Source organism: Buteo buteo, chromosome 1, assembly GCF_964188355.1.
Source record: "Buteo buteo chromosome 1, bButBut1.hap1.1, whole genome shotgun sequence".
Taxonomy (NCBI): Eukaryota; Metazoa; Chordata; class Aves; order Accipitriformes; family Accipitridae; genus Buteo; species Buteo buteo.
In genome coordinates this window covers 61,501,486-61,516,443 of record NC_134171.1, presented here as the reverse complement: position 1 = coordinate 61,516,443, position 14,958 = coordinate 61,501,486, and the positions used below count along the sequence as shown (strand labels likewise).

Genomic DNA, 14,958 nt, shown 5'->3' with positions numbered 1-14,958 from the left:
TTTGAGCCATCACTTTAAATCTTGGGCATTCTTAAGTCGGTTGTGTAGTATTAATTCTCTTTACATCATTGAGCCTGTGGTTTTATAAAATGTTACGGGACTTCTAACTAACTTTTGCTGAAGAATAAATCTGAGTTTTAACACCTGTTGGATTTGGTTAGTCATGCACCCGTGACAATTCCTCTCATTCCTGTCCAAGGAAAACAATGTGTCTTTTTTTAATTCGTCTAAGACTAAACTTTTCTGAAGGGTCTCTTCCAGTGTTAATCAGGGGAAGTCCACTGCCACCAGTGAAGCAGCAATGATTTATATTCATCACTCCTTCATGACCTTGCATGGAACTGAGTGATTAGCAACACAGATGCCTCAGAAATAATACTTGTGTGCTTACAGCAAAAAAGAAAAAGCCTCTCCAAGACTGCAGTATGGTGGAGACCCCAATACTAAAACTCACTAAAAAATATTAAACTCTCTTTCCCCAAGTGCAGCTTTATTTCTTGAATGTATTTACCTTACTTGTAGCAGTGTATCTATTCAGATTCATGTTTAACTGCACATCAGCTGCTCTATTCACTTAATGTGGCTTTAGCCAATGGTTTGTGTACAGCTCTTTGGGAACCACAGAGATCCTCCGGTGATTACCAAGACTGTCAGAACTGGCAGTGGCAGCTAGCATGTCTGGGAATAGTTGTGGGAGGATGCACTTGGACATCTGTGAGCTTTGCACATCCTAAGAGTTTCCCCAAGAGACACTCTTCATTTGTATTACCAAGATAAAGTCAACAGGCAGATAATTTGAGCAGCATTTACTATCTACTTCATGGACTCAAGTCTTGCCCTCTCTAACCTTGGGGTAGAGCACAGGTAGCTTTATCATAGACCTATAAATACCACTGAAACTCCCGTTTCTGAAAGACAGGCCACAGTAGTGTTCTTTGTGGCAGCAGCACTGCATTTACAGAGTAACTGAATTGCTCACCTGCGTGCCAATTTCAACAGAAAAAGTTGATTCGGGAAAACTCCCCTGGATATAATGAAGCTGGAGGAACATCCACCCATGGGCATGCACAGGCTAAATAATAAGTGGTAATTCAACCCCAGGGGCAGGTATTCAGACAAAGACCTCGCTCTGAGAAATGGCTCTGGCCTGAGTTTGTACCTGCTCGATGCATTAACCAACGTCTTCAAGCTGCTTGGGTTACGGATGAGCTTGTCCAACATGCTGACAATTTCGTCAAACTTGGGCCTGCTGTTGCGGTCTTTCTGCCAGCAGTCGAGCATTAGCTGGTAGAGAGCAGCAGGGCAGTCCATGGGACTTGGCAGGCGATAGCCTTCCTCCACGGCTTTAATCACCTACGGGAGACAAAACACGAGGTTGATGGGTTGCTTTTTTCCTCTCACCTTTTTCCCAAATGCAAATTGACTTAAACAGAGGACTTTGGGACCAGCTAAGTGTTCACGTAAAATCCCACTACCCCCCAACTCCGCACACAAGAAGCAAACCCAGTAAACCCCACTATCTTTCATATTTTCTATGGGATGTGTTGAATAACTTAATTTTTCATCACTGCAAAATGAATCTAGAAAGCCAAGGCACTGTTGCAACCAGGTGGCCAGATTGCCCGGTTGTACTTGTTCAAAGCTCAGGTGAGGTCTGTAGGTTATATACTGGGAAACACCCAGAGCCTACCCTAAGTCCACGAAAAGCAGCCTATGGGGCTTTCTGGCATCTTCTTAGAGTGCAGTGATTTTGTTTATTCAGATGTTGGCTTCTTTTTAAATGAAAAGGCATGTGCTAGACCACAAATTTGTATTACAGTAATAAAAGTCTGACTGTATTTCAAAAGAGACTTTGAATGCTAATTGATGGATGGATTCAAGGCAGAGGCAGAACAACCATCTCGTATATCATTCAATACTGTCTGGGTCTAGTCGTTTCTTAGTGTGGCCACATTTCTGCCAGGAATTTAAAATGTCAGCCCAAGAGTATGTAAATTAAAACCAGGGGAGGGTTGTTGCACTGATTTCAAATACAAACCATCTATGGTTCTATATCTAAAACAGGTGATATGCACATGTGCTGCCTGCCCTCTCAAAAGGCAGAAATTAATAAATGGGGGCAGAATTGAAGAAAGCGACTTGTTTTCCCCAGTTTGGGGCAGATTTGCAGCAGGGCTTCAAGCCCAGCAGTTCCCATTTTGAACCATTACGATTTTCAGGAGAATGCAGCTCGTGTTTCAAGCCACAAGGGTCTGTGACCGCACCAGGAGAGTCCCAGTGGCCCATCTTCACACCCTCTACTCCCAAGACTCCTCAACCAAAAGGAGCTGGAAGCAGCTATTTGCTATGTGGAAAACCACAGCACTTCACTGTTGGACTCCAAGGACTGCCTCAGATGCCATTCATTCTAGGCACCATCTCATAATTTGAAAACATCCTGTGTTTAAAAAGAAGGGTCTGTGGTTAGCATGGAAGTTTTCTTGATCTTTAGTCCCTTTACGAGCAGTACAGGAAGAGCTGTGTCAGGCTGGCATTGCATTTCAGAACCTTCTGAAATTCAGGACCGTATGGTTCACTTTCAAGTTGTCCTCCACAGGGCTTTTTGCCAAGTGGAAGAGTCCCAGGAATGAGCTGGGCTGGCTGAGCAGCACTAGCAGGAACCTCAAACTCCCTAAAGACATACATAGTAGAGAAGAAGTTAGGTAAGGCTGTGTAATCTTCTCTGAGGGTAGCGAGCACATCTGAAGATCTGGCCCACAACACCTGCAGTCCTTTTGCACCCATCTAAGATTTCATCTGTCAGTGGAGCAGTTGCGCCACTCTCTACCCAACCTGTGCTTGCAAAGCAATCTCTTCTATGGCCTGACTTTTGCTCGCAGCATCAAAAAACAGCCTCATCATACTATGCTATCTGCACTGTCTGTTCTTTGCATCATGCTTTTCAGCTGGTCCTGATACCAAACTTGCAGCTGCCCTATAAAAAAAGCCTCAGCGTGGCACAGCCACGAGAATGTTATTTGCTGTGTCCGCGTCTATATTTATAACAATAACGGATCATCCTCCAGCTGTAGCAGAAAGAAAATAGTAGCAAGACGGGGAGCAGACCATCTGGCACCAGCTCAGAATATCAGAACTACATCTGCAATGGGGTTATGCATGTTTGATATTCCTGGCAGCAACATCACAATCAATAGCGTTAACTCAATTTACAGGATGTCGTTCATTCTGGCGATACGATGTAAATGGTATCAAAATACTGCGAGGAGCTAGGACGCTGAAATACACTCTTGCATCTGAAGGTGCTTTGGGGTCTGGCAATAAGAGGAGCAAAAGAATGAAACAGCAAAGATTGCGTCACTTGTAGCCACCACAACACTTAGAAAATAAGAAAATGGCACATCGCCGTTCCACTCATTGATGCGTGCTGCTTTGTAAGACTTGAAGAGCTAAAATTTGCACCTATAAGGAGGCATTTTTGTCCCTGTTCCTCTTCTGGACAAGCACTACTCACTTACGGATTGAGGTGACTGAACTGCCTGTTTGAGAGAGGACGATTTGGAATAGTCTATTCCACTAAACCAAAGCAACACTTTTAGCTCTGTGTTTTCATAAAACCACCAGTCTGAAGGCTAAAAAGCAACCATTGTGATCATTTAGCTTAGCAACCTGTGTAACACAAGCCACAAAATTCCTCTCAGCAATTCCTGCATCAGTCTTATCTTGTGGTCGAGTCAAAGCATATTTTTAGAAGGCCATCCAGAAACCAGCATGACTTTAAAATGTGGTTTGTAGCCTTTCCAGTTACAGTGCTGCCTGCCCTACGGCACTGCACCTCCTTTAAAGCCATCCGTCTGTAACATGGTAAGAATCATTTTGCTCATCACCAACCGTGCTTGCAAATGATGTGCTTTAATTACAAGCCATGCAACAAGAAACTCTTGTGCAACGGAGTCCAATTCAGGTGGGCAGAGCCCCCTGGTCCTCTGCATGAAAGCCAACACTCTGAACACCACTGATTCTTCTGCCAGCACAAGCAGGGGAGGTAAGAGAAAGAGGAGCCCTTCAGAAGGTGAAGGAGGAAGGCATAAATCACATGAGAAACATGCCACTGCACTGAACTAAGTTTCCTAGGCCACCACCACCCAGGCACTTGCCACCTGCACATAGACAGGGAGTTAACCCAAACAAAGCCTGAGCAGGAACCAATGGTCATAAACATCTCACCGGTCCTCTGCTTTCTGCTGCTAAAGAAACCAGTCCCCTATCTGCTTCTTCTCAGGCAAGTGTGAAATTCACCCCGTGCCCCAAAGTGCATGGAGGCATTTGGGCTTTTTGGAACAGTTCTGCAAAGTGTGGATGTTCATAGTGTTACGATCCAGGCAAGGGACTCCCCCTGGCCACAGAGCATTATTTCACTGGCACCAGCCTGAATCTTAAGTCTGGCATTTACTGAACAACATCTGTGCTATGCTGGTGCATCAGCATTAAAGATAGTTACAGTGCTCAGTGTGACTGAAAAAGCTTGGCTCTCAATTGCTGCATTCTCTGCACAGGCTATAGAAGAAAGTCTCTGTATTTGATTGAGATAAATCCCTGCGTAGATACATGCTGTTTTACCAAACTCCCGGCAAACGTGACAGCCTCAGCCCCAGAAGCGGTGGGCATTCATGCTAAACAACGCACTCGTCTCCCTGGCAAGAAGCATGGCATGACCGTCTCAAAGGTACCACTCGTTTCCACGCCTGGACTCGAAGCGAGATGAGACAGCAGCTCAGTGTGACAGGTAGTAACATCCACTGATGGCAAAGGCCCGCAGACAAAACACAGGAGAAACAGAGTGCTCAGCCAGAGCCTTTGCTGCCAGCAAAACGGCAGAAAGTCACAGGGACAGGGACGCTGCTCAAAAAAAGGAAAAAGGATGAAACATCAGGTATTGTGACCCACGGCGGAGCAAGGACTTGCTTGCTTTGACCAGCCGGCAGCATCATCTCCGCAGGCAGCAGGGCTGCAGAGGTGAAGTGGGAAGGATGAGGAATGACTCCGTTTGCCACACGCAGAGTGGTGCTTTTTCCCTCCCATTGCAGAGCTGCTTTGGGGGCCGCACATGCCTCATGGCGACCCTGACCTCATGTACTAGCTGGCATCCTCAGAGACCTCCACACAACGTGGTTTGCAGAGATGTGAAGAGGAAGGAGAAGCCTAGAAAATCTAGCAAACCCAGGCTTAAATTCTTTTAGCCATAGACAAGGACAGATGTTTATGGTGAGCTCAGGGTAGAAGGTAGCCCTGCAGTAGGATCAAGAGATCCTTACACAGGCTGGGATCACAGCTGCAGTCAGAAGGGAGACAGTATCCCCAGGCATCTCCCTGTTTGGAGACGCTTCAGAGGGTGGCCTTGAGGTCAGAGGCTCAAGAGGGACTGGGGTCCAGGAGCAAGGGGACACAACTTGTAGAGTGCTGTACAAATGAACCATGAGAGCTTGCATTAGCACAGACTTGCAAGATGTTCACAACAGGAGCAAAACTATGCTCTCGAGATCAGCAACGCGAGGGCAACCGAGACACAGCTCTCTGGACTGCCATCACTAGATCAAATCACCCAGCTTTTGTGCAGGGAAACAAAACCCTTACCGTGACTCTCTTTGAGCTTCTGCTTTACATGGCAGCAGGGGTTTGGACACACAATTGAAATGCTGCCAGTTTATCAGCATCTATCCCCTAGCAGACCTTTGTCATTAAGCAGAGGAGGGACAGGCTCCAGCTCTAACAGCATTAGTGAAGCTCCAGCGGTCTGCTGGGGGAAGCAGGCTTGTCTCTGTGCAGACACATTTCCCTCTGCGCACAGCCTGTTCTGGGCTGCTGCTGCAAAAAAAAGAGCATCAAACGGGAGGATCACTTTTGTCTGGCATGGGAGAGCAAAGCCATTTTTACAGCAGCTCTCCTCCTTTTGTCCCCATCCTGCCTCTCTGATTGCAGAATGAATGCAGAGCCCTCAAATTCCCATCACGCGGCAGCTCTCGCACGTGCTTACATCTTGGTTTGTCATCTCCCAGTAAGGCCTCTCGCCGTAGGACATCACCTCCCACATCACGATGCCGTAGCTCCAGACATCGCTGGCCGATGTGAATTTACGGAAGGCGATTGCTTCAGGTGCTGTCCATCGGATGGGGATCTTCCCTCCCTAGAAGGAAAAGAAAAGGAAAAAACCCCTCAAAAAGCAAATTGCAGGGGAGGGCAGAGAACATGCAAAAGAGGACGAAACAGCACTTCTTAGAGCACTAAGGGATGTTATTTTCTCTCTGGAAAGAGACATCGAATTTTAAAGTAAATCTGTTTGACAGCATGGGGCCCCTTTCCACATTATCTCAGCCCATAAGCATTTGTAGGCTGCCTACTAATTGGCTGTCCTGAAGGTTTGTTGTTTGAATGCTGTTTGAATGCTGGGACATGTATAGGATCAACATCTCAATTATGTTGCACGGGTTGGTAGGGGAATACAGTTCCTCCATTTCTGAGAGCAAGCGGGGGAGGAACAGACAGCTCTGAAGCTGAGGAAGACTTTGATCTAACGAGGGCTTCATGCAAATTGCTGCGGAAGTAATGCCCTTTTTTCTTTCTTCTTTTTTTTTTTTTTTTTTTTTTTAATGCAGTCCTGATCGTGCAGAGATCTGCGTAGCAGGCACAGAAATCTGTGTGTGCAAAGACCAGCCTGCTTGGCCTCTGCTGTGGGACTGAAAATGATGCCACAGCTGTCAAATGTGCTTTGCTGTTTCCTTTTCCCCTTTCTACCATTTTAGAAATCAAACTTCAGACCAGCTCTGAGAAGGAACAGGGGAGGGAAAGGGGAGTTCGGATTAAGGAATACTTTTCTCATTGGGTTTAAAGAGTTGTCTCCCTTGATTTATATCAAAATATATTTTACTGTGAAGTCCCTTCCTCCCAGTGTTGAGCTAAATATTGGAAGGTCTCCCTGAATGCCCCCTAACAGTGTTTGTTACTGGAAAAAGGTAGAATTCGAAACACATCTTCAAAGCAAATTTTTAAAAGTCCCTTCTTCCAGTAATTATTTATTCACAGGCTTATCAGCGCATGCCTTAAGTGAGGGGCCAGATTCTCAGCAGAGCCAATTAGCACATGGCAGCACGTTGCAGCCGCAGCAGGGCTGGCTGAGAGCCCTCCACCTTGCAGGGAGGCTCTGGTGCAGCCGTGCGCTGAGTCCCGTCGTGGGGTCTGTGACTGCCAGGAGCTGAAAGGCCTTTCCCAGATCTCCACGGGAACTGGGAACGTGGCCCAGAGAGCTCCCACCACCCGTAAAACAATACCCTTGGAAAAACATGCTAACAGGACATGTCCAAGAGTGCCAATCACTGCCATGAATATTGGAGGCTCTCTCCAAGCCTGTGCTGCTGAGGATGGGTCCTGTCCACACCCTCTCTGCAGTGCTGGGGCCACGTGGCCTTGCACTGGGATGGGTGGGCTGATGCCCTGAAAGGATGGATCAAGGATGGAAAGGCACAGAGCACTGAGGCTGGAGACGCTCTTTCTCAGGTTGGGGGAAATCACCTTCAACAGGGTAATGTTGAGGGCAATGTGCATCATTTGCAATGGGCATTACATGCTTACCAATGTTGTAAAAGGGTCAAATTGTCCAGAAGACTGTATCTTACATCTCTGCATGGGTGCCTAAGCAAAGCACTAGCTCTTGCTCTTTCTTCCCTTTGGTATTCACCAAAGAGGACAGAATAGAGCTGGGAGGGCAGCACCTTTGCAAATTTTGCTATTTGACTCAGGTGCCCAACATGAACTTAAAAGTTATTAGTTAAGTTCTGCCTTATTTGGCCATCCTCGCTACAAAATTACAGGCATTTACAAAATTAATCTGATAACAATTAACTGGTAACACCTGGCCAAATGCTCGTGCACAGCTTAGAGGCTCTGGATTTGTAGAAACCTCTTTGCTAGAGAGCCTGAATGCCAAAATGTGGCAGGGAATACATTTTTCTTGAGGTCATCCGTTCAGTATCCTCATAACTCACCCTGGTTGTGTACGCTGCTTCGGGGTCATCTTCCAGGACTCTGGAGAGGCCAAAGTCTGACACCTTGCAGACTAAGTTGCTGTTGATTAGGATATTCCTGGCGGCCAGATCTCTGTGTACGTAACCCATGTCAGACAGGTACTTCATTCCTGATGCGATGCCTCGCAGCATCCCGACCAGCTGAATGACTGTGAACTGCCCATCGTTCTTCTGCAAAAGGAAGGAGACATTTGATCAGTTGAGAGTCTCCGCACCCTCAGCATTGTGTGTGCATGAGTAAAAATGCAAAGGCAAGTCTCCAAGGAAGAAAAACAGGGAAATTAATAATTCATTACTCTCATGCTCTGACCATGAAGCTTTTCAAAGTTTCACTGTTTGGATTAGGATCTCTAGAGACAAACCTAAGGAAATGTAGTTCTCTTCACTGGAGATCAAGGAGCAAGCTATTTCCCCTGGTGACTGATAAAGAGACCACAACTGGGAGTGAACACATGTAGTTATGTGTATAAAGGCACCAGGGTGGGCTGTCTCCTAGTCAGCCAACTGAATGGCACCAGGTTGCACAGAGATCCTACCTGCAGAGGTCCACATGTGAATATCTGGGGTTAGGAGGTCTTCCCCACGTTGCCACACTGCATTTCTAACCACTTCCCCTATCCTCCCTTCTCTAGCTCTTACATTTCATGAAAAAACTCTGACATGTCTGGGGTTTGCCATGATACAGTGTGGATGTGCTCTTGGAACACATCAAATTTTGGAGGATAAGTTAATCATTTCCACGCAGCAGACTGCCTTCTAAAATAAACATAATATCCTCCAATTTATTCTTTTTTGTTTGTATCAATGCACGAACCAGGTCCTTCATGATGCTGTATAAATATAGATCAGACAGACAACTGAGCTACTCCTGCCTCCAGACAGCATCAACAGCTGGACCAGCACCCAGCAAACATTTTCATTGATATTAACCATCTACAAAGAACCCAAACTTTAACCAATGTACCCCTGGAAAAAGGATCTAAGTACTACCTTTAAAAATGTATCCAGAGAACCATTCTCCATGTATTCAGTCACTATCATTACTGGTTTGCCTGGGAAAAAAAGCACAAGAGTTTGTTAGCAATTTATTTTAAAAAAGTGAACAATAATAAAGTCTTTTCATAATGCATCTGAATGTGAATATACAGCCATGCCACAGTAAGTCTACACAGACACACTGCTGTCCCAGCAGGATGACAATAGTTTTTGCCAGAATATATGTAGAAATAGGGGAATCGAGGAGGAGGGGATGAAAAAGTAATCCCTTATTTATGGGTCGGGTACCAAGCCTTGGAGTGTTTAGATTATGTTTGAGGAAGATGTTGCAAGCTGAAACCAGGCAACCTATGCACAACCTTCTCCTCATGTCTGTGAACAAGCTGAAAGCTTGCAGAGGCCAAATTGCACACAATGACCTCTTTGGACTCTTCCCTAAAGCTTCAACACCCTGAAGTAAGAACAGGAGCCCAATAGGACCAGCCAGGATGATCTGAAGTATCTATCTGACCTCAGTAGCCACCAAAACCAAGACCAGGAAAGGATGGGATTACATCCCTTGTAATTCAAGTAATCCCATGTGACTACCCTTGTAAACACATCTGAAAGTAAGAAAAGGAATATTTACGCTGAAGAACAAAAGTGAGTTCAGTATGGAATGAGTGCAAGTGGAAATCAAAATAAAAGTTCGTAACAAAAGACCTGGTCTCCTATTGTTGACAGGAATAATAATGTTTTTCCAAATCCATTTGATTAATTTTCATGCCCGAGTCATTTTAATGGTAATTATATATAGTTTTTGCTCAGTTTTTATATCTAATTTCTCGCTAGCTTGCCACAATGACATAGCAATAATTAATGTGGTGTGCTCCAGCCCTTGTAAATTCAATGAAATCTTATAAGAACATGTAAATTATTTTTTATTTAAATCAATTTCCATTAGCTAGCATGAAGCACAGACAAAAGAGCTGTCAATTATTTGTAAAGTGCATTATAAATGTCTTTCATAGAATGATCAACGAGAGCTACCACGTGTCATAACATGTGCATGAAGGTAAATGCTCCTAAAGATCAGTGCATGTTCTACCATTTAAATTGATCTTAATCTTCCTACTTTCCTGTTACCTTAACTATTTGCCTAATTTACTGCTTAATTATCTACATAATAAAGATAATTGTGAACTTGTCAATCAAAACACTCATTGTTGTGCAGATACTACCTTTACAGCACGAGGGACCTGTGCTGCTTCAGTTCTGCTTGCCAAAATTATTACTTTTGATATGAGAAATGCACCTTGGGGCCACAAAAAATATTGTTGAGTCCCAAACAAAATAACGGGCCCCATCTTCAAGGACGACAGCCGTCTGTCTACACACAACATGGGCTGCGTGCAGGAGGGAGGAGAGATCTCGTGTGATGTTGCTATAGGTTGGCAAACACGTCAGTGGCTACGCAGGGAAGGAAAATCCCAGATATATCTCATTTTTTAAAAAATTTTTGGTTTTTAAACACTAAAACTCCAACTATAGCATTGGGTCCCTTATCTCTGGCACTTCAAGACAGCATTGCAGCAAGACTGGCATCTCATTATGTCACCACCCTGGAGGACCTCCTTCAGACTCCTGCCTTTGGTTGCCATCAGAGAAAAGAAAATAAGATTTCTGGCACTTATGTTTCATTACTTGACTGCTGCAGGTTGACAGTAAACGTGGAATAAATTAGCCCCAAATACAAGAGCATGGAAATAAAGACACAAATAGAGTAACTTTCAACAAAGTTGTTGTGGTTTAACCCCAGCCAGCAACTAAGCACCACGCAGCTGCTCACTCACTCCCCCACCACCCAGTGGGATGGGAGAGAGAATCAGAAGGAAAAAGGTAAAACACGTGGGTTGAGATAAGAACAGTTTAAAAGAACAGAAAGGAAGAAACTAATAATGATAATAATAACAACAAGAATAAAATGACAATAATAATAAAAGGATTGGAATATACAAAACAAGTGATGCACAATGCAATCGCTCACCACTCCCCAACCAATGCCCAGTTAGTTTCTGAGCTGTGATCCCTCCCAGCCCCACTCCCCCCAGTTTATATACTGGGCATGACATCACATGGTGTGGAATACCCCTTTGGCCAGTTTGGGTCAGCTGCCCTGGCTGTGTCCTGTGCCAACTTCTTGTGCCCCTCCAGCCTTCTTGCTGGCTGAGCATGAGAAGCTGAAAATCCTTGACTTTAGACTAAACATTACTTGGCATCAACTGAAAACATCAGTGTGTTACCAACATTATTCTCATACTGAATCCAAGACATAACGCTATAGCAGCTACTAAAAAGAAAATTAACTCTATCCCAGCCAAAACCAGGACAAAAATAAATTAAAAATAAACATTGGCCCTTCTAAAGCACTGGGTTGATTCTCTGTGTCAGCAGGGCTCCCTCCCGCTGGCATTACAGGGCTATAAAATGTGTGTAGATGTCATTCATATCAATGTACTAAATGGAATGTGCACACCATTAGCGCAACCAAACGGGTTGTGAAAGAAAACAGGACTGTCATTACCTTTGTAAAGCAGAAATAGCTAAGGGCTTGTCTGCACGGGGACAGTGAAGACGATTAATCCAAATTAACTAAGGTGTGCATTTGAACTAGATTAGTTAAATGGTATTAAGCCCCTGCGCGGATGGTCTCATTCAGAATTAAAAATGGCCTAATTCAATTTAACTTAATTTACTTCCAAAGCAAATCATGATGCAGCAAAGACATTTTACCTTAAAGATCTGAATCTACGATAGGCTGATGACTAAAACACCGAAGAGAAAAAGAAGTTAAATAATACTTTGAGATAGCAGCATAGTTTGGGAATCATAAAGGTTGTTTTGGTCCATTTAAAAGAAGAGAAAAAAGCTGGGAAGATGCTCTAGATGCCCGATGGAAAAAATTTTGAGTGCGGTAAACAAGCATTTACTGAGCTAATGAAGAGCTCACAGTGCGAGTACCCCCCTGCATCCAAACTCCAGTTGCTCCAAGTCCAATTTCGAAGCAAAACTCCCAGCTTTTCCATGGCCTTTGGAGCAGGTGACCACTCTACATAAAAGGCAGCTCGCTAGGGAGGCACATACTCTCTAAAAGTGGGATTCCCACCCATCCCCTGAGGCCCCAGCAGCCAGAAAGACTCAAGCCCGCATCAGCTTTTATGGATGTATAATCATCACTCGCTTCCTGCCCAATATCCCACATCCCTGCAGGGCTAGAAATGGGAGCTTTTATGTATTAAGGGCTACACAAGGTGACTCCGAGAGATTTTGATATCTATTCATTTTGGGGGAGAAACCTATCTTGGTTATTTTTTTTCTTTTCTTAAAAGTTTTAGGAAATGCAATTTCAAGGAAAAATGCAAGAAAAGGCTGTTGATTCCAAAATAGCATTGATTTTGAGTAGGTTATAAGGATAGAAACAGGACAAACAGCTAGCATCTCTGTACCTTCTCTGCTGCAGCTCTGAAAAAGAACTAATTTTGGAGACCCTGCCCCTGATGAATGACAAATGATACTAACAGCAGCCACATAGCCCCAAACAGCAGCATCTGAATGGCAGTAGCTAAGCTCTGACATTGCCAATCACAAAGACAAGAGGGGAGACAGCCATTCACACTGAGAGGCTGGTACTTCTTCAGCTAGCAGAAACTTCCTGAAACACTTAAAATATAACCTAAAATAAAGGAGTAGCTGTTTTCAACAAAAAAAAAAAAAATAACCCTTGGTGCGAATAATGTAGATCCTCCAAGGCTTTTAAATGGAAGAGTAACAACACCTCTGCACCTTTCCCACAGCCTCAGCACAGCACCAACAGCTGCAGAGGTTTAAGCTGGGCACATTCAGATGTGCCTTCCCTTCCTCTGCCCTTATCTTTAGTGCATACAGAAATTTGGACAAGAACTGGGCTGGGAAAGTTATGAAAGGTTATTTTGCTAACTGAGGAGTCAGACCTCGGTAACTCTCATGCTGTGATGTTTTGCCAGCCATTTCACATTTTCCCCAAGCCCTCAACCCCTCTCCATAATCTATATGCCAGCACCAGGGGCAACTATTACCACGGGCATCACTAGCAGATCCCAGGGGGAGCTTGCCCTAATCGTGGTTTCTACACAGTCCTGTCATCTTCAGCTACACTCCCGTTCTTCTTCCCTGCTTCTGGAAAGCAAAACTTCAGCTAACTTCTGTCCTTGCTCACATCCTGTGTAAATGATCACAAGGCTCAGCACTACCCTCCTGTGGGCTTTGCTTCAGTGGTTTCTCGAAACATGATGGCTGGAAATCATCAGGGGTTGTGTTTTGGTTTGGTTTTTTTTTCCAGACTCTTGTTAGCAAAATCTTCCGTGTTTCCCTGCCAGGGCAATTGCTTCCCATTTCTTGGAACATCTTTGCTCACCCTGGGGCTCATGCGGTTTCAAAAGTAAACAAATAAAGGCAGGAATAAGAAGTGAGCTTGCTCGAAAAACTTAGCGGGTGGCTCGGCATCACTGTGTTCAAAATGCTCTTGCATTTTGCAGGCGGTAAGTGCTGCTGAACTACTTGCAAGGCAGAAGTCAGGCAGCACACTCCACCGGCATTCAGACATCCCAGGCTTACTACCATCTCCATCACCCACCCACTGCCCGAGGCTGGCCAGGCATATCATCTCCTATTTCTGTCTCATTTAATTTGGGGCCTTTGAAGAGGGGTTTTCTCCTAGCCCATGCATATTATGCGTAGGTGAGGCAAGGTTTGCAGGGGGAGTGAAATGTTTTTTATCATTTTAGCCATTATCTGTCCATTCTAGCTGGAAGAACGCTGAAATCCTTCAGGCACAAACCCGCTTTACAATGTTAGGGAACCTGTTCCTGGCTGGACCTACGAAGTGTGACATTTTTAGCAAGGGAAGTTCACTGGTTTTTGAGAACTTATGAAAGGCGCAGTCAAAATGTGAATTACCCAGGTCTTCTGCCTCTAACCAACTCTTCCATCAGCCAGAGTTCAAGGACAGCAGTCCACAGCAAATTGTACCTACTCTTTGTGACGACGCCTTCAAGGTGGATGATGTTGGGGTGGTCGAACTGCCCCATGATGCTTGCTTCTCCCAAGAAATCTCGTCTCTGTTTCTCTGTGTAGCCCACCTTCAGGGTTTTGATAGCCACTGGAAACTCACGCTTTCCCTGCAGCTTCAGCCGTCCGCTGCAGACTTCCCCAAATTCACCTTCAGAGAAAAATCAGAATGAATGGGATCATGGCACATCGAAGGAATACACGGTGCACATCCATCTACAGCATGCAGCCCAGCCCCTATGGATAGCTGATCAAAAGCACGCAGGGCTGTCCCGCACTCATGGATATGGAAAGCTGAACATCGCAGTGATTGCCACCTCAAATAGCTGGCATACCGCAAGCAAAGTAATTCGTAAGCACAAGAAAACTAGAAAGAACAGTATAATTCTCCTGTATTTAAAGAGTTACGCTCTATATTCCATTGGGCTTTTTCCTCATTTCATGTTTTTGTCTACTAGATGAAAGAGTCCTGTCACATCCTATATCACTGCCCTGTGTAGATAGCTGTAAAACACAAGCCACTCGCTTCTTAACCTTCCTTTGGTAAGTTAAATAGATGGAATACTGTTAGCCTTTCACAGCAACATATATTTTTATAGACTATAAACCCTTTCCAATTTTATGACCACCTTTTTTAAAAGTAACCCAAATGGTTTTTTTTTCTTTTTTTCTGGTGAACAGTAAATTACCTCCAAAAACACAATTTCAGAGGATAGAAAATATCCCTAAGGTTGGATGCTACTCCAAACAAACAGCTTAACTGGAAAGAAAATGGGAGTTTCTTCTTTTAACCAAGGACGTT

General features: G+C 44.6%; 1 protein-coding gene across 8 annotated transcripts in view; it reads right to left on the bottom strand.

Annotated features, from left to right (window-relative positions):
• Nucleotides 1-14,958, bottom strand: part of EPHA5 (EPH receptor A5) — a 200,034-nt gene that overhangs the window by 11,544 nt on the left and 173,532 nt on the right. For 7 of the 8 annotated variants that reach the window (XM_075033393.1, XM_075033403.1, XM_075033420.1 and 4 more), the window contains 5 exons: nucleotides 14,122-14,307; nucleotides 9,066-9,127; nucleotides 8,037-8,246; nucleotides 6,032-6,181; nucleotides 1,160-1,353 (listed from right to left, as the gene is read on the bottom strand). In XM_075033393.1, coding sequence (XP_074889494.1) covers nucleotides 1,160-1,353; nucleotides 6,032-6,181; nucleotides 8,037-8,246; nucleotides 9,066-9,127; nucleotides 14,122-14,307 — 802 coding nt within the window. Of the gene's footprint in view, nucleotides 1-1,159; nucleotides 1,354-6,031; nucleotides 6,182-8,036; nucleotides 8,247-9,065; nucleotides 9,128-14,117; nucleotides 14,308-14,958 lie in introns of those variants that run through there. The other variant, XM_075033451.1, reaches the window with a different exon arrangement.